We start from the raw sequence: 26,271 nt of genomic DNA, 5'->3' as shown, positions 1-26,271 counted from the left end.
ATTTATAAATATGTCATTATTAGGAGCTGGTTCCTTATATTTTTCATTTGATTCACTATTAATTCTGACAGCCAGCTGTTTGGGTGTTAATCCATCATCATTGCATGTTTTGGCAAACATATCTGCAAAAGTTTCTGCTTTTTCTAAAGAGGCAGGGAAACATTTCCCATTAACTTTTATAGGATATTCTTAAAAAGATATCCCATTTTTCATATCCTTAATTTTATTCCATACCTTCTTTGTAATCTAAAACTTCTTGAATACAATAATTTGTATCTGTATTTCTTTTTATCACAACAGATTTCTCTGTGTGAAATTCGGGCTGCTGTCCCCAGGGATAGCGCGTCGCTACACTACAGCGCCACCCTTTTTTTTTGTATTTTTTCCTGTGTGCAGTTTTATTTGTTTTTTTCCTATCGAAGTGGATTTTTCTACAGAATTTTGCCAGGAACAACCCTTTTGTTGCCGTGGGTTCTTTTACGTGCGCTATGTGCATGCTGCACACGGGACCTCGGTTTATCGTCTCATCCGAATGACTCACGTCCAGACCACCACTCAAAGACTAGTGGAGGGGGAGAAAATATCGGCGGCTGAGCCGTGATTCGAACCAGCGCGCTCAGATTCTGTCGCTTCTTAGGCGGACGCGTTACCTCTAGGCCATCACTCCACTCCAAATCACCGAGAGGATAAGAACCAGTCTGGCATGACACATTTAACACATGGAATTATCATTTCAAGAAACGATGAAATTGATTCTCGATCGGAGACCAAGCTCTAAGCGCTTTACACACACGGAGTCATTTACACAACAGGCTGCCTACCTGGGTAGAGCCGACTGACGGCTGCCATTGGGCGCTCATCATTCATTTCCTGTGTCATTCAATCATGGACACACTGACATTGAAACATCCAACTAGCCTTCAGAGCTCCAGCCATATTTCACAAACGAGGGAGGAGAGGCTGAAATTAACATCGTTGACACATTTTCGAAATTGATTTGTGCCCGCTGACACTGACAAAACAACACCCTGTTAACTTCTCATGGTGTTTTAAATGCATACGAGTAATACGTTTGATTAGTTGAAAACAACCACTATTAATGACAGGCGATATATTTTGCTAAATATTCATTTTATTTGGTTAACCGTTTCCCTTCGCCATATGGTGTGCACCTGAACAAATATTTACGTTACGTGTGTCTCTTTCACGGCTTTCTCTTTGACGATGATTGAATCGACATTGGTCGACGAAAGCAGCTGGGTAAATACTGGATTGTTCAAGGCAGGAGGGTTGGGGTGGGGGTGGGGGTGAGTATGGGAGATGGCGAGAGCAAGCTCAGAGAGAGCGAGAGAGAGAGAGAGATTCAGTTTGTTCTTCGCACATGATTCAGCATTGTATGATAATGATGATGATGATGATCTATCTGAATATCTATCTACCGGAATATCTGGTCATCAGACCCATCCACATGTGATATGCAGCTTCTGTTCAAACGTGTGTGTGTTGTGTGTGTGCGCGCGTGCGTGCGTGCGTGTGTGTGTGTGTGTGCGTGTGTGTGTGTGTGTGTGTGTGTGTGCAGTGCGTCCATGCGTGACTATGCACAAGTTTTTATATTGATATGCACTTGTATGTATCTTATTTCTACTGAATCCGTGTTTGTGTATGATTTTCGATTTATGTTCGTATCTTGTTATGCACTATCGCCCCCAATATTCCTTGTGACCCCGGTACACTTGGAAATAAAGACATTCTATTCTATTCTAGTGATAATTATTAATGTCATCATCATCATCATTATTATCATTATGATATGGATACTTTTATAGCGCCTATTCTCAGTCGGAGACCAAGCTCTAAGCGTTTTACAAACACGGTGTCATTTGCACAATAGGCTTTCTAGCTGGATAGAACCGACTGACGGCTGCCATTGGGCGCACATCATTCGTTTCCTGTGTCTTTCAGTCGGGTTTAATATACCCAGCACTTTGAGGGTTAAGTCACACACGCATACACACTCAGACATATAATATTTTACGTGTATGACCATTTTGTTGATTTACCCCGCCATGTAGGCAGCCATACTTCGTTTTCGGGGGTGTGAAGGCTGGGTATATTCTTGTAACCACAACGTACCTAATGCTGACATGGATCATAGAACCTTTAACGTGCGAAAACATTTTTTATCTTCTGCGAGCATATACACACGAAGGGGGTTCAGGCACAAGCATGTCCGCACATAATGTTGACCTGGAAGATCGGAAAAAAAAACAAAAAACAAAAAAAAACTCCACCCTTTTTCCCACCAGGGGCCGTTACAGAGATTCGAACCCGGGACCCCCAGAATGAAAGTCCAACGCTTTAATAACCTCTCGGCTATTGTGCGCCCGTATTATCATCAATACATCATGGGCTGTTGAACAGTGTCGTAACACAGAACGAGCTTTCAGCAAACTGTGGTGAGAACAACAGACCCGAACTGATGAAACCGGCTGCCGTGACTGTGAACACAGCCAGAGCGTCAGATGGGGGCTGGATGGTGGGTGGGGGTGTGGAGTTGAGGAGTGTCCTTTGTATCCCATATCAGAAAACAACACCGTACACCGCAGGAGCGGCACACATCGATCGAAGAGGGATCGTTAACAGCGCACGTGCATAACCAGTTATCACCACTACCGCTTCGCCACGTTTCAGTGCCACGTGGATGTTGACCATGAGAGTGAGAGGGCCAATCCTGGTTCTGGACAGTCAATGACGAGTTTTCAGTGTGTGTGTGTGTGTGCGTGTGTGTGTGGAGGAGGAATTTTGTTTAATGTCCTGTCACATATATCGGTGATTGAAGACATTTTGTTAAAGTATTTTTTGAATACATTTGAGAATTATCGGTTAGAAGGGGTGGGAGATGTGAATGAATGGAGGGTTGAGGGAAAGTGGGCAAATGAAGGTGAAATGTGGGTGAAATTTGAAAAAAAAGAAGAAGAAAAAATCTAAATACAATTACAGGAAATTACTTAAGGACTTCGTAAAAGAGAAGTCGTTAAACTGACAAGCGAAACAACTGATAATGAATGCAAGAAGTCAAAAACATCAACATTCTCAGTCACTTGTGAAGACACACTTTCGTGTACATAAGGCTTCATCAAGCTACAGTCAAAAATTATATGCTCAATTGTCAGGTTACTAAAGCATATGCACTTGACATAAGAACAAAACTTGGTGTGTGTGTGACAATCAGAATGGATTTCTTTTTACCAGAGGACAAAACTTCTGTTGTTGTGGGTTCTTTTCCAGTGCGGTTTATTATCTCATCCGAATATAGATCGACGCTCGGTTTGATTTTCCAGTCAAACTTGGGAGAAAGGGCATGGGGGAAGCGAGATTCGAACCCACACCCTCACGGACACTGTAATGTTGGCAGATAAGCGTCTTAAAAACCCCTTCAGTGCCAGGGGGGAAAACAGCAGAAAGTGGTGTTTCAAGTCATAAAACATTATCCAAAACAGTAAGCCTAAAACTGAGAAAATGGTCTGCAGATATACCTCTCTGGACAAACTGTGTGAATTATTTTCAGCCTTTCCCCTTTTCCTGATGACGTAATCAGTGACGTCACTAGGCACGTACGTAATACGTTGATGGCAGTCAAGGGGTTTTGAGGCCAGACACTACAGTCAAATAACGACTTTTTTTTTTCCTCTCCGACTATATCTTTCTCTTTTTTTTTTTGTCTACTAGGTGTATCATCACTTGTGGATCACAAAAATAAGTGTTCTTAGATTTCTGTGACTACCTGTTGCTATGGAAACAAATAAAAATGGCCGCCAAACAATGTATCAGAGAAATCTGGTTTGTGGTGCATGTAGACACTTTTTGTTACGTGGACTTGATACACAATGACATTATCTTCATTTTCACGTGAGATTGTGTTGATATTTCAATTATTGTACTTTTTATGAATTTTTGAAATTTTGGGTATTGCGAAATCCTCAAAATTTATAATGGGTAAAAAGATTGGTACTACTATGAATTAAAACCCAGAGATTATTTTCATACATACTCGTAAGAAAACTTCAATAACATGTCATAAAACAATCATGCAAAGTCTCATGGTTGTAGGTTTACTCATCATTGAGCAAGTCCAAGTATGTTGTCAAGGCCAGAAACTTGACGACTTGCGTCGAAATTGAACAAAAAATTATTAATAAAAACTTTCGTGATTCAGCAAGCAATCTTTATTGGCAATTTTTTTCATCGTTAAAGACATCTTTACAGTGGAAAAAAAACAACTTATGCATATGATAGAGGAGATGTTCAAGAATCAAAATCCATCAAAAACCCAAATCATGAAAAATCATCATTTTGGTCTCTGCCGTGTCCACTACCTTAACCTGTCTCCCACCTTGCCACTTCTTGCTCGCCGATGACGACCAAATTCACACATCAGTTTACAGTTACCATGCATGTAATCTGCATGCTGATGTCCAGAATTAGAATAACTTTATTGTCTCAATAAGATGAATCGAGTGTGGTGAAGTCTGTGATACAAACAGATCACACAGAGAACAGTAAGAGAGAGACTTAAAAAAATCAGATGCAACCGAGTCATAGCAAAGGAAGTCCGATAAAAGTACCCCCCCACCCCTACTCTCCCCTGCACCCACATACATGCATCCGTCCGTATGCACGCACACACACACGCACTTTTGTTTGCATATACACTTGCACAACATACTGAACAAATACGGCCGTGAAGTTGCTACAAGACAACACCACGTTGTAAAACACACAACCAAAGTTAACGCAAACAATTAACACGGCACAGAAGTGTCATGCTACCACTTACAGGCACAGGAACATCAATTACAGTCATTGAAACATTAATTAGAATAGTAAACTATGAATCTTTACAGTAAAATAAAGCATTTCCACTCAAATTCACTCTTTGTGTATATGTGTGTGATCGTCTGCGTGTGCCTTTGCAGAAATCATTATTCATACACGTACAGTTTGTGTCTGTGCTGCCCCCCCCCCCCCCCCGCCCCCCATCTCCCCCCTCCCGCGATCCCTCCCCCCCCCCCCCCCCCACACACACACGTGACGTTGTATCAAAACATGGTCGCCCATGTGTCCACAAGTTTAAAATTAAAAAAGTTTGGTTTGGATTCCCCCCCCCTTCCCCCCCCCCCCCCCCCATCACGGCATCTGACACTGCACAAAATCGGCCGACCACTCCAGACTGTGAGCAGGAGGAGACAAGCCTCGTTCCCCGCCACTGTGTCGCCAGTAGTGGTCTCCCTTGAAGAAGTAGGCGGCGCCATCTGGTGCCCGGAAGGCGGCACTGACGTCACAGGGTAACCCGAAATCGGTGATGGGTTCAGGGCCCGTCACTGTGCCTGAGCTGAGTCTGGTCCAGTAATGACAGCCTGGTGGAAACATTTATTTGCTTATTTATCTTCTTATTAAAAATATAATTTGTGTGTGTGTGTGGGTGGGTGTGCGTGCGCGCGCGCGCGCCTAGAGTTGACTTAATCAAGATTCTGCACCTTTTAAATATTATTATCAGTATTAGTAATATTTTTATGTACTTATCTATTATTTTTTAATTTAATTTAATTTAATTTTTATTATTAACTATTATTATTATTTTATTTTTTAAACATTATTTTTTCTTAATTATTATTATTATTTTAATTGTTTTGTTTGTTTTTTTTTTACTTTATTTATTTTATTTATTATTATTCATTTTTATTTTTTTATATTTATTTTTTTAATTTTTTTGATTGATTTTTTTTTCTCAAGGCCTGACTAAGCGCGTTGGGTTACGCAGCTGGTCAGGCAACTGCTTGGCAGATGTGGTGTAGCGTATATTTAATGGATTTGACCGAACGCAGTGACGCCTCCTTGAGCTACTGATACTGATACTGGTGGAACATGACAGCAACAACAACAACAACAACAACATCAGCGCAGCAAAAAACAACAACATACACACACACAGACACAGACACACAGACACAGACACACTTCGTTATTAAAGCAGTATGTCTGTGACGATGATTGTAGTGGTGTTGATGCTGATGTTGATGATGATTGTGGAACGGTTGCTGGGAAACAGAAAGCACAGGGAAGTGTACGTTCGTTCGCTGCTGACGTATTGTATTGTATTGTATTGTATTGTACTGTATTGTATTTCTCTTTTTTGTCACAACAGATTTCTCTGTGTGAAATTCGGGCTGCTTTCCCCAGGGAGAGCGCGTCGCTACGCTGAGAGCGCCACCCACTTTTTTTTTTGTTTTTTTTTGGGTAGTTTTTCCTGCGTGCAGTTGTATTTGTTTAGCCTATCGAAGTGGATTTTTCTACAGAATTTTGTCAGGAACAACCCTTTTGTTGCCGTGGGTTCTTTTACGTGCGCCTAGTGCACGCTGCACACGGGACCTCGGTTTATCGTCTCATCCGAATGACTAGCGTCCAGACCACCCACTCAAGGTCTAGTGGAGGGGGAGAAAATATTGGCGACTGTACCGTGATTTGAACCAGTGCGCTCAGATTCTCTCGCTTCCTAGACAGACGTGTTACCTCTAGGCCATCACTCCACGTTCGCCGCAGACACAGAATGAATGAAGGAATGAAAACTCGTATTTCCATGGTAATGAATTAAGCACAATGTCAAGAGTGTTTTTTTTTTTTCCACACCCTGCCCTGTGGTACAAAAATAAAATAGATAAATTTATTAAATAAGATTAAAAAAAAAAAAATTCAGCGCAGCAGCAGTAACAATAACGATGTTGATGATAACAACATCAATGCTGCTGCTGCTGCTGAAGATATTGTTGATGATGGTTATGATGATGATGGCGACGACGAAGATGATGAGAATACTGTGGAAAAAGGAGAAGAAGAAGAACTACAACTACAACATGCAGCAAAATATAGCAAAACAGCACAAAAGAAAAGCAGAATACCATGTGAAAACAACTTTGAAAATAAGCACAGCTACACAATTATCTACACATTTAATTATTTGCACACACACGCACACACACACACACACTCTCTCTCGCTCTCATTCACACAGAAAGAGAGACAGGGCGAAAGAGAGAGAGAGACAGAGACAGAGAGAGAGAGATTAAAAACAGAAGTGTGTTGTTGTTTTTATGTGAGTGTGTGTGTATGAAGAATAGAATAAAATATGTCTTTATTACTAAGTGTACCGGGGTCACAAGGAATATTGGTAGGGGATAGTACATATAACAAGATACGAACATAAATCAAAAATCATACACAAACACAGATACAGTAGAAATTAGGATACATACAAGTGCATATTAATATAAAAACTTGTGTATACACACACACACGCACGTTTGAACAGAAGCTGCATATTACATGTGGATGGGGCTGATGACTAGATCTTCAGGTAGATGGTTGTTGAGTGTTTTTTTTTAAATTTATTATTATTTAAAAAAAATCCCAGTCTGCGTGAGAATTGAACTCCAAGACACTCGCTTCTATGCTATGATGCCAGGTTCTCCACCACGTATTGGGCCAATCATCTCACTGCTCTCCCTAACCTTCCATCAGCTTCAATTGATACCAACCTTTGAAAAAGGCCACAGAGTCTGGCTCCTCATTGGTCAGCGCCGCGTCCACGTGACATGGCAGACCCCACGTGGTCATGTTGGCCGATGACGTCACACGCATTTCCTGTGACCTCACTCCACCACCACCACCACCACCACGCAAGCACGTGACGTCACAGCCGCTGACAAAGCAGACCTGCCCCATGAGCCTGAACGCCGCGTCAACGTTAGGCGGTAGAAGTCTTTGGGCATATTCCCTGGGAGAGAAGGATTGGTATTTTTCATCTAATTCTTATGCCACTGCAAAAGTGCTTTTTTGAGGTTTGTGTGTGTGTGTGTGTTTTGTTTTTGTTTTTGTTGTTGTTGTTTTCTTTTTGTGGGCTTGGGGGATACAATCGTGGAACTGCTAATGAGTGGTTGTTGTTTTTTTCTTCGAAGGAAGCCAGTAAAATCTCCCCTCTGTCTGTCTCTCTCTGTCATCTTTCTTCACACGCACGCACACACCTACACACACACACACACACACACTGTGACACACACGGTGGCACACACACACACACACACACACATACACACTGTGACACTCACACACACACACACACACTGTGGCACACACACACACACACACTGTGGCACACACACACACATACACACACTGTGACACACACACACACACACACACTATCTCTCTTTGTCTCCCTCCCAATCTTCCTCTCACTCTTTCAACACCCATCACACGCTGTCTCTGTGACTCTATGTTCGTTTCAGTCAGTCAGTCAGTCTGTCTGTCTATATGTCAGTCTGTCTATCTTCTTCTCTCTCTTTCTCAAAAAATTAGGGGAGCAAAGAATCATACAGATAGTATAAAAGTATATTGCTCATTTGTCATACAAGGAAATAAGCAATATACTAGAAAGAGACTTTTTATAGGTGTTTGAATTCAAGTCTAAAACCTCGTCAGTTGACTCTCTCAGACTTTGGTCCGATTCGCAGACCAATGCTGAGTTTAACTCTCAGACTATTATCAAATCCATTACGGAGCAAGTATTGTAAACACTTACAGGTTCATAATCATGATACTTGCATTCATGACAATAATGTATATAAATATAGTAATGAGAGAGAGAGTGAGTGAGTGAGAGAGGGAGAATGAATAAATGAAGGAATAAATGAAGGAATAAATAAATGAATTTTATTTCTGAGGGCACTAGAGTAAGCAAACAATTGCTTTTTTCAGCCTTCGAAAGGGAAAAATGTCTATAAAAAAAGTTTTAAAAAAATAAACAAGAGAGGCAACGCCTCTGTTGTGTCAGAAATAAGAGGTCAAAGTGCCAAGTTTAGAGAATACAAAAAATATAAATATAACAGTAAATGCAGTTTGCATATAATTAGGCTTCTTTTTAAATTTTTTTTGTGCCCATCCCAGAGGTGCAATATTTTTTTTTAAACAAGATGACTGGAAAGAACTGAATTTTTCCTATTTTTATGCCTAATTTGGTGTCAACTGACAAAGTATTTGCTTTTGTTTACACAAGTGAGTCAAAAAGGGTATGAAGAAGCCCATAAGGAATAGTATTAGTAGCAGTAGAACAGTAGCAGCCAGCAAAACAGCTGGTAGCAGGGACAACAGGACGAAGAGTACTGGTAGCAGAGCAAGTAACAGCAGTATCACTGGCCATAGCAGACGGGCGCAATAGCCGAGTGGTTAAAGCGTTGGACTGTCAATCTGAGGGTCCCGGGTTCGAATCACATTGACGGCGCCTGGTGGGTAAAGGGTGGAGATTTTTACGATCTCCCAGGTCAACTTATGTGCAGACCTGCTAGTGCCTGAACCCCCTTCGTGTGTACATGCAAGCAGAAGATCAAATACGCACGTTAAAGATCCTGTAATCCATGTCAGCGCTCGGTGGGTTATGGAAACAAGAACATACCCAGCATGCACACCCCCGAAAACGGAGTATGGCTGCCTACATGGCGGGGTAAAAACGGTCATACACGTAAAAGCCCACTCGTGTGCATACGAGTGAACGCAGAAGAAGAAGACTGGCCATAGCAGCAGCAGGAATAGTGGTACTGGTAGTAGAACAATACCAGCAGCATAACTAGTGGTAGTAGTAGTAGCAGCAGCAGCAGGAGTAGTAGTAACAGCAGTAGTAGTAGTAGTATCAACAACAACAGCAGCAGAAGTGGCCAAACAGCAACAGTAGTAGTAGTAGTATCAACAACAACAGCAGCAGAAGTGGCCAAACAGCAACAGTAGTAGTAGTAGTAGCAACAACAACAGCAGCAGAAGTGGCCAAACAGCAACAGTAGTAGTAGTAGTAGCAACAACAACAACCAGTAGTAGCAACAGTAGCTTTGGTATAGGCTGCGGCGGCGGCAGCATAAGTAATTGTAGCAGAAGTGATAGTAGCAGCACCACCACCAGCAGCAGCAGCAGCAGCAGCAGCACAAACAGGAGCAGCAGCAGCAGCAGCAGCAATAGTAGTAGAAACTGCAGTAGCAGCAGAGGCTACCATCGTCATCATCATCATCATCATCATCATAATCATCACTATCATCGACATCGTCATTATTATTATTATCGTAACCTCCATTTCCACCCCATCAAAAAAACAACAAACAACCACCAACCCCCCCCCCCCCCCCCGCCCCCCCAAAAAAACCCCAAACAAACAAACAAACAAAACGCCCTCCATCTTACACAGACTCCTCTCTATCCTGCGTCTGCAGCGCCCAGCGGTACACAACCAGCTCGGCAGACCGTGGTGGTGATCGGAGACGGAAGAACACCACCCTACCCTCCTCCTCCGCCAAGTCACCCCCATCCTCCTCCTCCTCCTCCCTCAACCACACCGCGGCGTCCACGCCGAGGCGACAATCCAGTGACGCCAGCCTGAACACGTTCCGCACATTCTGCAGGAAGGCCGCCGAGGCGACCGACAGAGCATTGTGGGCGACCCTCTCCGGGAAATCGACGAGCAGGACGTTGGGTGCTTTGCCGTGCTGGTGGCGGTGCTGCTGGCAGTCCTGGCTGATCTGGTGCACCAACGGGAGGCAAAGGTCCGCGATGGACGTGACGCAGCCTGTGCTGTAACCCAGGATGGAGATTTCCAGCAAGGGGGCGTCTTGTCTGGCTTGGCACTGCTCTCGGGAATTCTCTACCACCTCTCGGCAGTCGTCTGTGTGAAGAAGGAAGAAGAACAGGGTTTGTTTTGTGTGTGTGTGTGTGTGTGTGTGTGTGTGTGTGTGTGTGTGTGTGTGTGTGTGTGTGTGTGTAACTCAGACTCATACTCAAAGACTCAGACCCTAAACTAAACAGAACAGTTCAGTTCAGTTACTCAAGGAGGCGTCACTGCGTTCAGACAAATCCATATACGCTACACCACATATGCTAAGCAGATGTCTGACCAGCAGCGTACTGTAAAAGCAATAATCTGCTGGTGTTAGAAAGTGAATTATTTTTTTTGGGGGGGAATAGGAAATATTTTGTGTGTTATGTATTGTCGCACCCCTGACGAACTCCCCCCCCCCCCCCCCCCCGGGCGAAAAGTCGAGAGTAGAAAAACAACAGGACAGTTCTTTTCTTTGGGGCTTTATCAAGCAATGTATTTATATATATATCTAGATTTTTCGTCCTTATACTTTTGTACCGTCGACCAGAGGGGAGCATCTCGAAAATCCCAAAAACTGGATGTGATTCGTCCTGGCTGATTGATTTTGCTTTTTTTTGAGTAGCCGCTTATAATATATGTCTTCTAGAGAAGGTAGATCAGCCCCGGTGATCTTGGTGGCAGTTTTTTTATAGCAAGATGTCTAAATAAATAAATAAATAAATAAATACTCACGGCCAACATTGACGTCACCACGCCACGTGCTCCTTAACAGCCGCTCGCTGTGAATCCACCGATGACGTAGATAGGTCTCCCGCGTTTCGCTGGTGACGCGAGGATCCATGACGACGAACAGCCGCCTGTCGGAGCGGACGGCGTCCCCGAGTAGCGGCCACTCGCCCACGTCACGGTAGGCCGAGTTGACGTAATTGCCCAGCTGTGACGTCAGCTGACGGACGAGGGCAGGGAGGACCATGGCCGTGTCCCTCATCTCGTGGTTGAAGTTGATGGCCACCACCTCGTGGCGGTTCTCTCGGAGGAACTGTTTGATCTACGTGTCGTCGTCAGTCAGTCAAGTCAGTCGTTGTCGTAATATATGACCAGCAGGAGTAGTATCAGTGATCAGCAGCATCATTAATTAACAGCAACGGAAGCAATAGCAGCAGTAACACAGGTAGGATTGCTATTATTATTATTATCATTATCATTATGTTGAGGATAATTACGATTATGATAATTATTCTAATTGTTGTTATATTGATTTTATTTTTCGTTCGTTCATTCATTTATTCATTCCCTGTCAGATTATGCACGTTTTACTTCGTCATTTCATTACATGTTGTTTTAATTCGTTATGTATTCATTTCAATATTGACCCCAAACTTGCGTGATCATTTTGAGTCAAATGTAATCTTTTTTTTTTTTTTACTTTTTTTTTTTTACCCCCTGTGTGGGGTCTAAGCTGCCAAGATTCGCAGCTCTACGCAGATGAGGGTGAACAAGACATGAATTACATAATCTCAAGTCTCAAAAAAAAAAAAAAAAAAAAAAAAAGAAGCTGTCGCTGCTGTCTCTCAAACACGATATTTCATTCCGTAGTCTAAGCCACAACTCCTGTTGACTGGCATGTCAAAGTAAGTGAAGTTCCTACTCAACTGGACGTGGTGGCGGTCTCCACTCTGGGAGGGACGCTCACTCAGTCTGGCTCCGCGACTAAGCCATTATTGTCGTTAGTAGGGGGCATCACAGTCATCCTCCTCCTCCTCCATCATCATCAATATAAACAAGACAGTCTCAAAGTCTGTGGCCTTTCATGCCCTGCTTTCATGGTGACTTCATTTTCGATACCCCTCCACTTCCGTGCTTGGGGTGAGTCCTGTCAATGTCTTCAGTGTCGGCAGATTTATGGGGGGCTGTTGTTTGAGGGACGTGGTGGCGGTCTCCACTCTGGGAGGGACGCTCACTCAGTCTGGCTCCGCGACTAAGCCATTATTGTCGTTAGTAGGGGGCTTGGTAGGTGGTGTCCTAAGTACGTTAAAACAGAACAGACACCACTGAACACCACCGAAGTGACTCAGCAGCAGAGCAGGGTCTCCTCTGGTGTGTGGCCTCCTGGCGACCTAACATCGATGGTTCCCTGTGGACTGCCGATGCTGGAACTGCGACGGACGAACCCGGGTGTGGCTGTGTATAGGGGAATCTAAATGAGCGGCGTGGGAGTAATGCCACTGAAACGGTGCAGATGATGGGGCAGCTGAGTAGTACTCAACTACTTCCTCAACTTTTTTTTCCCCTGATCAATGAAGACATTGGATGGTGCTGGATATGTACTTCTTCAGCTTACTTTTCCGTGTGACCCTCGTGGGGAAGGGAAGAGAAAGAGATGGTGGAAGAGGTGGTGGCACTAAGACAGAGAGAGAAACAGAGAGAAGGGGGAGGGAGGGAAGGAGGGGGGGGGGCTAGAAGGAGAGAGAATGGGTGGTCATGAACGGGCCACGTAATTTGTAACTTTTTCTTTCATATAATGCGCCTTGAGGTCTTAGAGAGAAAGGGCGCTATACGTATGTACAACATCATCATCATCATTGTTATCATCATTACCCTCATAATCACCATCATCATTATAATTAAAAACGAAAATAACACCCTACCCCCTCCCCCCAAAAAAAGCAAACACCCCCCAAAAAACAACAACAACAACACACACACAAAAACAACAACAACCCTCCCACCCACCCCAACCCACCCCCCAAAAAAAACAAAAACCCCAACCCCCCACCCCCCAAAACAAAACCCCCAACCACCCCCCCCCCAAACCAACCCCCCCCCCCCCAAAAAAAAAAACCCTCCCACCACAAAAAACAAAAACCCCCCCCCAACCCCACCCCAAAAAAAACAACCCCCCCCCAAAAAAAAACAACAACCCCACCCACCCCCAAAACCCCACCCACCCACCCCAAAAAACAAAACCCCACCCACGCCCCATAAACAAAACCCCACCCACCCCAAAAACAAACCCCCTACCCACCCCAAAAAACAAAACCCCCAAAACAAAAACCCACCCACCCCAAAAAAACAAACCCCCCACCCACCCACCTGTTTGATCATCTTGCACACAGGACCACCACACATGAAGTTGTGGAAGGACCCCAGGGTCCCGCAGTGCTCCCAGCTGGTGTCCACGTCCAAGAATCGAACCCCGAACCTCAGCTGCTCAAGCACGGTCAGGTACTGGTTCCGAACCCAGCAACTGAAGAACCCGAACCCCCCGTCGAACCCCGCACCCGCGTTATGGGAACCCGCCATCGTGAGCTGATCGAACCGTAAGGAGCAGAACCTGTCATGAGAAATATGGACACAGATCGTTTTCTTTTCAATCGCCAAAGACGTGGAACAAGCTCCCTGATAACCTCCGTCATTCCGATTCCCTCGCATCTTTTAAATCTCGTCTCAAAACTCACCTTTTCCCTAAGCAATAAGTTCAATTGTGGCAGGTCCACAACTACATGCATGTATATGAATGTGTATTGTGTGTGCGTGTGTCTATGTAAGTTTGTGCCTGCCTATGTGTGCGTATGTGTTAGGGTAGCTGTTAGATACACATGTATGTTAAAATGTATGTATGCAGTGTGTGTGTGTGTGTGTGTGTGTGTGTGTGTGCGTGCGTGCGCGCGCGCGCGCGCGCGCGCGCGTGTGTGTGTGTGGTCACATTTTGGTGTGTGTATGTAACATAGATATAATGTTTTATGTTATCAAAAGCGTTTTTGTAAAGCACCTAGAGCAGATTTCTGGATAGTGTGCTATATAAGTATCCATTATTATTATTATTATTATTAAATACAGCGTGGGGGAAACCAGTGGGAAAGGAAACTCTAAAGGTTATGGGAAGCTAAAGGAAATAAATGTCGTCTTCTTCTTCTTCTCTTCTTCTTCGTTCGTGGGCTGCAACTCCCACGTTCACTCGTATGTACACGAGTGGGCTTTTACGTGTATGACCGTTTTTACCCCGCCATGTAGGCAGCAATAGTCCGTTTTCCGAGGTGTGCATGCTGGGTATTTTCTTGTTTCCATAACCCACCGAACGCTGTCATGGAGTACAGGATCTTTAATGTGCGTATTTGATCTTCTGCGTGCGTATACACACAAAGGGGGTTCAGGCACTGAGCAGGTCTGTACATCTGTTGACCTGGGAGATCGGGAAAATTCTCCACCCTTTACCCACCAGGCGCCGTTACCGAGATTCGAGCCCGGGACCCTCAGATTGAAAGTCCTATGCTTTAACCACTCGGCTATTGCGCCCGTCAAAAAGAAATGTCAAATCTTCTCTCTCTCTCTCTCTCTCCTTTGAAGCACCACCAAAGAAAGAATGAGAAAGAGGAAAAGGGAAATGGAGAGAAAGAAAGAAAGAAAGAAAGAAAGAAGAAGAAGAAGAAGGGTTAAGTTATATTTTCAATTCTTTGTGTAGGGATCACGTATCAAAGTAGCAGTAAATGACGGGCTTGAGCTGTGCCGACCAGGGTTTATCCCCGGGGAGTGATTCGCTAGCCAGAGTGGTCCAGCCTAGATACTGCGAAATAAAGGTGGTTTTTTTTCGTTTTTTTTTCTTTAAAAAAAGATTAGTGCTTTTTCCTGCAGATTCCCCCACCCCAACGCCCATACCCCCAACAGTGACAGAATAATCAACATTTGATTGTGGTCACTCTATGGAAGGAAGGAAGGAAGGAATGAAGGAAGGGTGGTAGGAAGGGAGGATGTAAGGAAGGGAGGAAGGGAGGAAGGAAGGGAGAGGAAGGGAGGGAGGAAGGAAGGAAGGGAGGGAGGAAGGATGGAAGGAAGGATGGAAGGAAGGGAGGAAGGAAGGAAGGAAGGGAGGAAGGAAGGAAGGATGGAAGGAAGGGAGGAAGGAAGGAAGGGAGGAAGGAAGGATGGAAGGAAGGAAGGGAGGAAGGATGGAAGGGAGGAAAGAAGGGGAGGAGGTAAGGGGGGGGGGGGGGCGCATTGAAGAAAAGGAAAAAGAAAGTGAAAGTGAAATAAAAGTGAATCAAAGTTGAAGGAAAAGAAAGTTAAGGGAATGGTTGAAGGGAAGCGAGGGTACGTTGATATAACTGAAAGTTATATGGAAGGTAAAGAACTGTGTGTGTGTGTGTGTGTGTGTGTGTGTGTGTGTGTGTGTGTGTGTGTGTTTGTGTATGTCTGTGTGTGTGTGTGTGTGTGTGTCTGGATGTCTGTCTGTCTGGATACACAAGCGTAGGGAAGTATTAGAAAGAAACCACAAAAAAAAGAAAAGAAAAAAAAAAGGGTAGTGATAGTTAAAAACGAAAACATTCTTTTCTATGGCAATACTTTCTCGTCAATAACGAAAAAAAAAAAAAATTACCTTGGGTCGCCGTTGCAGGGGAACCCGCTCCCTTCCAACGTATGGTTTGTGGTGGCATCATGCCCCTCCAGCTCACAGATCCGCCACGAACACAAGTTCCACTCATCAAGGCTTGTCTGGAACTCCACTGACTGGTTGGATGACGACAGAGCCCATATGACGTCAGCTTTGATGACGTAGGAAGTGCCGTTCTCCCACGTCAGCGCCGCGTCGACGTCACAGGGAAGACCCAGGTCACTTGTGGAGCCCCCGAGGACGGCTCGGCGATTGGTTCGTGTGATCGTCCAGTACTGACAGCCTGGGTATGCAAAGCAATGCAATGCATTGGTATTGCTGCTGCTGCTACTACTGCTGCTGCTGCAGCTTCCGAGGCTGCTTAGTACGACTTCTAGTCATTCGGATGAGACGACAGACCGAGGTCCCGTGTACAGCATGCACTTAGCGCACGTAAAAGAACCAACGGCAACAAAAGGGTTGTTCCTGGCAAAAATCTGTAGAAAAATCCACTTCGATAGGAAAAACAAATAAAACTGCACGCAGGAAAAGATATATATATATATTTTTTTTTAAAGGGTGGCGCTGTAGTGTAGCGACGCGCTCTCCCTAGGTAGAGCAAACCGAATTTCACACAGAGAAATCTGTTGTGATAAAAAGAAATACAAATACAAATACTGCTGCTGCGACTGCTGCTACTACTACTACTGCTGCTGCTGCTGTTGCTAATACTACGACTTCGTTCGTGGGCAGCAACTCCAACGTTCACCCTGCCATGTAGGCAGCCATACTCCGTTTTTGGGGGTGTGCATGCTGGGAATGTTCATGTTTCCAAGAGCAATTTCCACTGCTACTGCCACTACTACTGCTGTTGCAACCGCCGCTGATGCTGCTACGGCTACTACTTCTTCTATGGAGCAGGTGTTGATGCTACTGTTGTCGTTACTGCTGTTGTGTACTACTACAACACTCAGCTTATATCACAGATTGACATATGTTTACAGTTGGGCCAACAGCAAAGTGATCAATACTTTCTCCATTGCAATAGGAAATCAGTTACGGCTTAGTCTTTTTGTGAAGGACTGACTCTCAAACTAGGATAGTAGTGATAATAGTGTGTGTGTGTGTGTGTGTGTGTGTGTGTGTGTGTGTGTGTGTGTGTGTGTGTGTGTGTGTGTGTGTGTGCGTGCGTGCGTGCATGCGTGCGTGCGTGCGATAGAGAGAGAGGGAGAGGCGGATAGAGACAAAGAGTGCGCTCGGCGATGCGTGCATGTCTTTGAGCATGTTCACGAGAATGAACGCGATTCAATCAAATGCCTTCACTCCTAGGTTCCAGTGAGACGCACAGACAGATCCGAAAATTTAAACACTACACCGACCACCCGCCCGAAAGACACACAGTGAGACACAGACAGACAGACCGACCAACAGACAGACAGATACAGTCAGACCGACAGGCAGACAGATAGACCGACTGACCGACAAACAGACACAGTCAGACAGACAGACAGACAGACAGAGACAGACCGAATAACAGACAGACCGACACAGTCAGACCGACAGACAGACACAGACAGACCGACAGACAAACAGTCAGACAGACAGAGAGACAGACAGACCGACAGACAGTCAGAAAGACAGACAGACCAACCGACAGACAGACAGACAGACAGTCAGACCGACCGACACAGTCAGACCGACAGACAGACAGATAGACCGACTGACCGACAAGCAAACCGACAGACAGCCAGACCGACAAACAGACAGCCAGACCGACAAACAGACAGACCGACCGACAGACAGACAGAGTCAGACCGACAGACAGACACAGTCAGACAGACCGACCAACAGACATACAGACAGACCGACCAACAGACAGTCAGACCGACCGACCGACACAGTCAGACCGACAGGCAGACAGATAGACCGACTGACCGACAAACAGACACAGTCAGACAGACAGACAGACACAGACAGACCGACCAACAGACAAAGACAGACCGACCGACAGACAGACAGAGACAGACCGACCAACAGACATACAGACAGACCGACCGACAGACAGACAGACCGACCGACCGACACAGTCAGACCGACAGGCAGACAGATAGACCGACTGACCGACAAACAGACACAGTCAGACAGACAGACAGACACAGACAGACCGACCAACAGACAAAGACAGACCGACCGACAGACAGACAGAGACAGACCGACCAACAGACATACAGACAGACCGACCGACAGACAGACAGACCGACAACAGACAAACAGAGACAGACCGAATAACAGACAGACAGACACAGTCAGACCGACACAGTCAGACAGACCGACAGACAAACAGTCAGACAGACAGAGAGACAGACAGACCGACAGACAGTCAGACAGACAGCCCGACGAACAGTCGGAAAGACAGACAGACCAACCGACAGACAGACAGATCAACCAACCGACCGACAGACAGACAAACAGACAGACAGTCAGACCGACCGACCGACCGACACAGTCAGACCGACAGGCAGACAGATAGACCGACTGACCGACAAACAGACACAGTCAGACAGACAGACACAGACAGACCGACCAACAGACAGACAGACACAGTCAGACCGACAGACCGACACAGACAGACCGACAACAGACAAACAGTCAGACAGTCAGACAGACAGTCCGACGAACAGTCAGAAAGACAGACAGACCAACCGACAGACAGACAGACAGACAGTCAGACCGACCGACACAGTCAGACCGACAGACAGACAGATAGACCGACTGACCGACAAGCAAACCGACAGACAGACACAGACAGATACAGTCAGACAGACCGACCGACAGACAGACAGCCAGACCGACAAACAGACAGACCGACCGACAGACAGACAGCCAGACCGACAAACAGACAGACAGACCGACCGACAGACACAGACAGACCGACAGACAGACAGACAGACAGAGTCAGACCGACAGACAGGCACAGTCAGACCGACAGACACAGGCACAGTCAGACCGACAGACAGACAGAGTCAGACCGACAGACAGACACAGTCAGACAGACCGACCAACAGACATACAGACAGACCGACCGACAGACACAGACAGACCGACAGACAGACACAGTCAGACCGACAGACACAGACACAGACAGACCGACAGACAGACACAGTCAGACAGACCGACCAACAGACATACAGACAGACCGACCGACAGTCAGACCGACAGACAGACAAACAGACACAGTCAAACAGACCGACCGACCGACAGACACAGACAGACCGACTAACAGACATACAGACAGACCGACCAACAGACATACAGACAGACCGACAGACCGACACAGACAGACACAGACAGACCAACAGACAGACCGACCGACTAACAGACATACAGACAGACCGACAGACAGACACAGACAGACCGACAGACAGACACAGACAGACCGACAGACAGACAGAGACAGACCGAACGACAGACAGACAGACACAGACAGATACAGTCAGACAGACCGACCGACAGACAGTCAGAGAGACAGACCGAACGACAGACAGACAGACACAGACAGACACAGACAGACCGACAGACAGACACAGTCAGACAGACCGACCAACAGACATACAGACAGACCGACCGACAGTCAGACCGACAGACAGACAAACAGACACAGTCAAACAGACCGACCGACCGACAGACACAGACAGACCGACTAACAGACAGACAGACACAGTCAGACCGACAGACAGACCGACAAACAGACAGACAGACACAGTCAGACCGACAGACAGACCGACAGACAGACAGACCGACAGACACAGTCAGACCAACAGACAGACCGACCGACAGTCAGACAAACAGACACAGTCAAACAGACCGACCGACCGACCGACAGACAGACCGACAGACAGACAGACAGACAGACAGAGGGAAACGAAGAGGGGAAAACCTTTGAAGACGAGGATGGTGTGGCCATCAGTGTTGACAGCAGCATCCACGTCACAGGGAAGACGAAGTCGGGACAGTCGATGACGTGACTGTACCCGCCTGGTCCTTTCACTGACCTGAGACACACAGTGTCGTTGTCGTTGTTGTTGTCGTCGTCGTTGTTGTTGTTGTTGTCTTTGTTGTTGTTATCGTCGTGTTTGTTGTTGTTGTCATTGTTGTTGTTGTCGTTGTTGTTATCGTCGTTGTTGTTGTTGTTGTTGTTGTCGTTGTTGTTGTCGCTGTTGTTGTTGTTGTTGTCGTTGTTGTTGTTATCGTTGTTGTTGTCGTTGTCGTCGTGTTTGTTGTTGTTGTCATTGTTGTTGTTGTCGTTGTTGTTGTCGTCGTCGTTGTTGTTGTCGTCGTCGTTGTTGTCTTTGTTGTTATTGTCGTTGTTGCTGTTGTTGTTGTCGTTGTCATTGTTGTTGTTGTCGTTATCTTACAACAGCCGAGTGGTTAAAGCGTTCGACTTTTAATCAATTTGAGGATCCCGGGTTCCAATCTCGGGAACGACGCCTGGTGTGTAAAGGTTGGAGATTTTTTTTTTCTTTCCTGATCTCCCACGTCAACATGATAATATGTGCAGACCTGCTTAGTGCCTGAACCCCCTTCGTGCGTATACGGCAAGCAGAAGATCAAATACGCACGTTAAAGATCAGCTGCAGACAATAACATGTATTTTTTTTTTATCCTGTTTTCTGAATGTAACATCTTCGGCACAGGTAAAGAAAAGAAGGAAACAATACCTTGTGGTAAAAGCATCCTGAGAAATAGAAGCTCCTACTGTTTCTCCTTCTCCGTGAAAACCAGCTGACGGCCGCGTCGATGGAACTGGGGAAATTCCTCGCTATCTGCCGCACCGGAAGAGGCTCGTCTTCTTGCGCGTTGTGAATATCATGATATGTGATGAATTCCTCCGCACTGAAAAAGTAGGTCACGTTAGTGCTGGCCCATCTCACAGCAGCATCAATGCGCCGGCATGGCGGATAAAAAGAAGTCCCAACGGCGGAGGATAGAGTCATGAGAGGTATTATTAATGATATGGCCAGATTGATGAAGGGAATTCCTGGCGAGTTCGATTTCTGTGTGCCCATGGTAGACTTCAGACTTAACGCGACTGTTGTGCTTTCTCTTTCTCCAATCACCTGTGGAAAAATGTACGGCAGTAACACTGAACCCCCACCCCCCCCCTCCCCCCCGCCACCCATTTTCAATGTCATTTTAATGCAAAATTACTGTAGCATTCTTTTCATATTAATCGAACACCCAAAGCAAAGAGGAGGTGCAGGGTAGTGTGTGTGTGTGTGTGTGTGTGTGTGTGTGTGTGTGTGTGTGTTGGGGTTCATGTACGTTTATGTGTATTTGACTGTGCTTCCCATGTCTGTGAAGCTGCATGTTTGGTGCGTGTCTGTTGTGCATGTGTGGGTGTATGTGTGGATGTGTGTCTCCATGTTTTGCATTTATTTGCTTATTTATCATCATTGTTGTCTTATTTATTTATTATTATTGTTACTACTACTACTACTACTACTTTCTTAGATTATGATTATTATTTATTTATTATTTCATTTATTTATTTATTTATGTACGCTTATAGCTGACTTCATCAAGTTTTTGCGCTTTATACATATTATTAGTAGTGGTAGTTGGTTTTTTTGTTTGTTTGTTTTTGTTTTGTTTTTCTCAAGGCCTGACAAAGTGCGTTGGGTTACGCTGCTGGTCAGGCATCTGCTTGGCAGATGTGGTGTAGCGTATATGGATTTGTCCGAACGCAGTGACGCCTCCTTGAGCTACTGAAAACAAATAGAAAACAGAAAACCAAAGCAAAACCGTTTTCTCATTCTGCCTACTCTTTTCGAACCTAGATTTCGAAAATTGCACAGCGACCCCAAATACCAGTGTTCAGTTCTAAACTTAAAAGGTCTAACAGTCTGCTTGAATGCAGTTTGTCATCACTTTTGTAGGAAGGGAAATAAAGCCATGACATCATTTAGACAAGGTATTTCTTCGTAATATGTCGCTTTAACTCTCTCCATACGAACGGCGAAAGAGACGACGTTAACAGCGTTTCAGCCCAATTACCATCATCAAAATATTGCAAGCGGAAGGCTCTTATACTGAAGAGGTGAATGTTGACAAAGAATACCACAATTCTGACGACGGAAGCTAAAGGTTGGGTCATTCAGACACCCACTGGACATCCGAGGGGTCTGTATAGAGGAGAAGAGAGGACTGGCCGTACTGAGTGAATTAAAGAAAATTATTATTAAAACAAACAAACAAACAAACAAAAAACAACAACAAAAAACAGGATCCGCCGTAGCAGATTCGGTAAGGCGTTGCACTTCTGATCCAGTGTTCACCAATGGTCAAGGTTCGTTCCCCCGTTTCGGCATGGTGTTGTGTCCATGTGAAAGGCACTTTACTCCGATTTACCTCACTCCACCCGGGTGTGAACGGGTTACCTGGCTTCGGTAGGGGAGGGCTGGGGGTGTGGGAGGGTGGGGGTGGGGGGCGGGCGGGGGGCGGAGGGGGGGGGGAGGGGGGGGGAGGGAGGAGATTGAAACGGCAAAAGGAGAACCGGAACTGGAAGGACGGGCGCAATATCCGAGTGGTTAAAGCGTTGGACTTTCAATCTGAGGGTCCTGAGTTCGAATCTCGGTAACGGCGCCTGGTGGGTAAAGGGTAGAGATTTTTCCGATCTCCCAGGTCAACATATGTGCAGACCTGCTTAGTGCCTGAACCTCCTTCGTGTGTATACGCACGCTGAAGATCAAATACGCACGTTAAAAGATCCTGTAATCCATGTCAGCGTTCGGATGGTTATGCAAAGAACATGCCCAGCATGCACAACCCCGAAAACGGAGTATGGCTGCCTACATGGCGGGGTAAATAAACAAAACGGTCATACACATAAAATGTTACATGTCTGTCTAAGTTTGTATGCGTGCGTGCCTGAAATCTGTTTGAAAGACACAGGAAACGAATGATGAGCGCCCCAGTGGCAGCCGTCAGTCGGCTCTACCCAGGTAGGCAGCCTGTTGCACAAATGACCCCGTGTTTGTAAAGCGCTTAGAGCTTGGTCTCTGACTGAGGATAGGCGCTATATAAGTATCCATGTCAATTAATCAGTCAATCAAAGTATCCATATTAATCCACTAAAAAAGGAGAGAACTGGTCCCCGCCTTCCTAACCCGAGCCATGGACACAGTGGATATGAATTCCCTGCCCCGATGGCCGTAAAAGGCTGTAGAGGGATTTGTAAACTTTTAACCTTTAAAACGACGCGGCAGCGCGTTCTCTAGCATTAAAAACCAAACCAAACCAAACCGGAAGCCATAAAGCAATGTAACCCAAATTCACCAGTGCGCACATTTGAAACATCCAGTTGTGTATGTTACTGTTGTTTTAATTCTTGATTTTTAGAAAAATCAAAACCTCATCGTTTCTATACACTACCATTCCCCTCTGTTGAAATAGGCCTACATGCTATTTCATGTACAATCTTACATTAGCCTACACATCAAAAACCACTCCTGGACGATAGACGATAGAATCCCTTGTTGTCACAAAGTCGAAACAACATTGGAAAAAAAAATCCCCAGCGACTTAAAGTAACTGTCTGTTGTTGTTTGATGAGCACAGAAACTACAAACGTTTCCCTGTGTGTTTTCTGTGGAAGTGAACTGCACAGAATAAGGGTGGAAAGGGCTAGAATTACCCCCTCTCTCATTTTGACCCCCGGGATAATATTGATCAAAGGTGGTAATTGAAATAATGGCAATAAAAATACTACTGCTGCTGCTGCTGATGACAATACCAACAACAACAACAATAATAATAATACAGTCAAATGCGCCTTGGCCCCAATTTATGAATACCACGTTCTACACAACAACATCAACACTAACAGCAGAGGACAGTTTCACAGTTGGCGGACTGGTGCAGTTTGCGAAGATAACACAGGCGCGACGCAACTCAAAATTCAAACTAGCCCATCCTAAACAAATGCTCGAAACAGTTAGAAAACTACACAAATATGTATCATTCACAGCTAGATTATATGCCTGTTGTGCTTACGTACACTTCAGAAGACCAGACAGAATCTTATTCAGATTGTATTCTAATCGTTGGTCAGCTCAAAAGGATTTCAACTGACGCAAAGATTACGCAATCTTCTTTGTGCGTCACATACAACACTGCATTCTTAAATTCTGTGTGTGATCACTTGTTGACAAATCCACTGTTATGGAGTGTGGATGAAAATAGAGCAGGCATTTTATAAGATTCAAAGCAGATTTTCATTGTCGACACATACAACGATCATTTCACGCATTATTTTGGCTTTGCTTGCCTGCATGGCCAATTTGGAATCTGTATTTCTTAGCATCCACTAATTGAGTGATTACTTCTTTTAATGGATAAGAATAGTATCATATACTGGCAGAATTGTTTCAATTCCTTCTTTAAGTTTGTACCACAAGTGTTTGCCTACGCTAAACTCATTTAACGCAATTAGCAATTTTCAGCTCTGGACTTGTTAAAAGGGCTTAGTTTCAGGTGACTTAAAATCAAGATTATAAGCTTATCTTTTATAACCAACACTTCGTTCCATATTCATTAGAAAGGTTGGGTTGAGCCCGTTAATTTGCGACCAGTCCGACTTAAATCGGTTCAGGAATTATTCAGAAACCCACCATTGAACACCTAGCAACGAACTTGAAATTCTATAAATGAAGTATGAAAACGTAAGTGAACAACACACGCAAAGGTGTGTCGGTTTCTCTCAGGTAGGCCCTATATAGGTTTTTTCCACAGAGGTGGGTAAAGAACTGAACCACAACCCCAAACATTAATGAAGCTATGGCCAGTTCGTGCTCTTCTTTTGGCACTCATCAGGCTTGCAGTCTATGGCTGACATTGGCAGTGAAAGTCTCTGGTTTTTGACTCACTTGTGTAAATATAACAGTAAATGCATTTTACTCAATACATAAAAGGAATGGTTGGCAGTGTGAGCTGGCTTCCTTCCTTAGCAAGGTGGTCTGCACGCTCGTTGTCTGGGAGGCCTACATGTGCAGGCACCCACTGGAGGGTCGTTGGGGCTGTTTGGGTAAGGGTTGTGAGGGAGGCCTTAAGGGACTGGATCAGTGGACCAGGATCAGGGGAGTCAAGGGCCTGGAGCGTGGACATGGAATCAGTGAAGATGGAGATGCTGCCAAGGGGCTTTCCTCAGGAGGAGAGGAATTCTGCTGCAAAAATCCTGATGAAAATTCTGTTTGAAAATCCCATTTTGTTAAAATGTGAATTCGCCGGGGTTTGGAGAATCGAGACGTGTCAGTGCCAACTGAGTAACACCACGCTCGGGTTCAGGAGCTATTTCTGTCGTCAGCCCAATTGAGTGAAGCTGGGAGTTGCGTGATTCCGTGTGACTGAACTGAATCGATCTCAAGTAAAACAAAGGAGTTTCAGTTTCAGTTTCAGTAGCTCAAGGAGGCGTCACTGCGTTCGGACAAATCCATATACGCTACACCACATCTGCCAAGCAGATGCCTGACCAGCAGCGTAACCCAACGCGCTTAGTCAGGCCTTGAGGAAAAAAAAATAATAAGGGGTTAATAAATAATAGATAAATACATAAAAAAAATAACTACTACCACTACTAATAATATGTATAAGGCGCAAAAACTTGATGAAGTCAACTATAAGCGTACATAAATAAATAAATAAATAAAGGAACAAACAAGAACTTGTGACATAGATTTCTTGGTATATTATTCGATGCAGAATGGCTCAAGAGTCTGAGAGACTATCGATCTGTTTTCTGAGACAATTTTATCAGCAGGATATATTGTTAATATGTTTGGATATATGTAACCATAGGACACACTATTTTTTTTGTAATTCCCTCCATAGAAAAATAAAAAGGCAAAGAAGGGAAAATGAAATTAAATGACAGGTCTCTCTCTCTCTCTCTCTCTCTCTCTCTCTCTCTCTCTCTCTCATTCACCCCCTCTCCCTCCTTATTCCCTATGTTTGTTTGTTTTCCAGTTGTTGATATTTTGTTCTTTTTTTTCCCAAGTGTATTTGTGTATGCAATACTATCATGTAATGTTTCTGGTGTGGACATTAAAAAAAAATTCAGAACTGAAAACTTAAAAAAATAAAAATTAAAAAAATAATAATAATAAAGAAAGAAAGAAAGAAAGAAAGAATAAAAAAAATTATCCGCGGGCTAAGTTTA

General features: G+C 44.8%; 1 protein-coding gene across 5 annotated transcripts; it reads right to left on the bottom strand.

Annotated features, from left to right (window-relative positions):
- Positions 1 to 5,183: 5,183 nt before the first annotated feature.
- Positions 5,184 to 23,680, bottom strand: LOC143276196 (uncharacterized). Of its 5 annotated transcripts, none has more exons than XM_076580641.1 (9): positions 23,404 to 23,680; positions 20,777 to 21,175; positions 19,996 to 20,110; positions 16,065 to 16,362; positions 13,784 to 14,024; positions 11,423 to 11,738; positions 10,279 to 10,756; positions 7,593 to 7,831; positions 5,184 to 5,417 (listed from the first exon to the last, which is right to left on the bottom strand). In XM_076580641.1, exons 2-9 carry the CDS (start codon positions 21,122 to 21,124, stop codon positions 5,188 to 5,190), a joined length of 2,265 nt encoding a protein of 754 aa, XP_076436756.1. In that variant the 5' UTR covers positions 21,125 to 21,175; positions 23,404 to 23,680; the 3' UTR covers positions 5,184 to 5,187. The 5 variants fall into 5 exon arrangements, with proteins under 5 accessions (XP_076436756.1, XP_076436753.1, XP_076436754.1 ...); XM_076580638.1 differs by having other exon boundaries at positions 23,469 to 23,680; XM_076580639.1 differs by having other exon boundaries at positions 23,490 to 23,680.
- Positions 23,681 to 26,271: the final 2,591 nt, after the last annotated feature.

Source organism: Babylonia areolata, chromosome 31 (genome assembly GCF_041734735.1).
Source record: "Babylonia areolata isolate BAREFJ2019XMU chromosome 31, ASM4173473v1, whole genome shotgun sequence".
NCBI classification, from domain to species: domain Eukaryota; kingdom Metazoa; phylum Mollusca; class Gastropoda; order Neogastropoda; family Buccinidae; genus Babylonia; species Babylonia areolata.
This window is presented reverse-complemented; position numbering and strand designations above follow the sequence as displayed.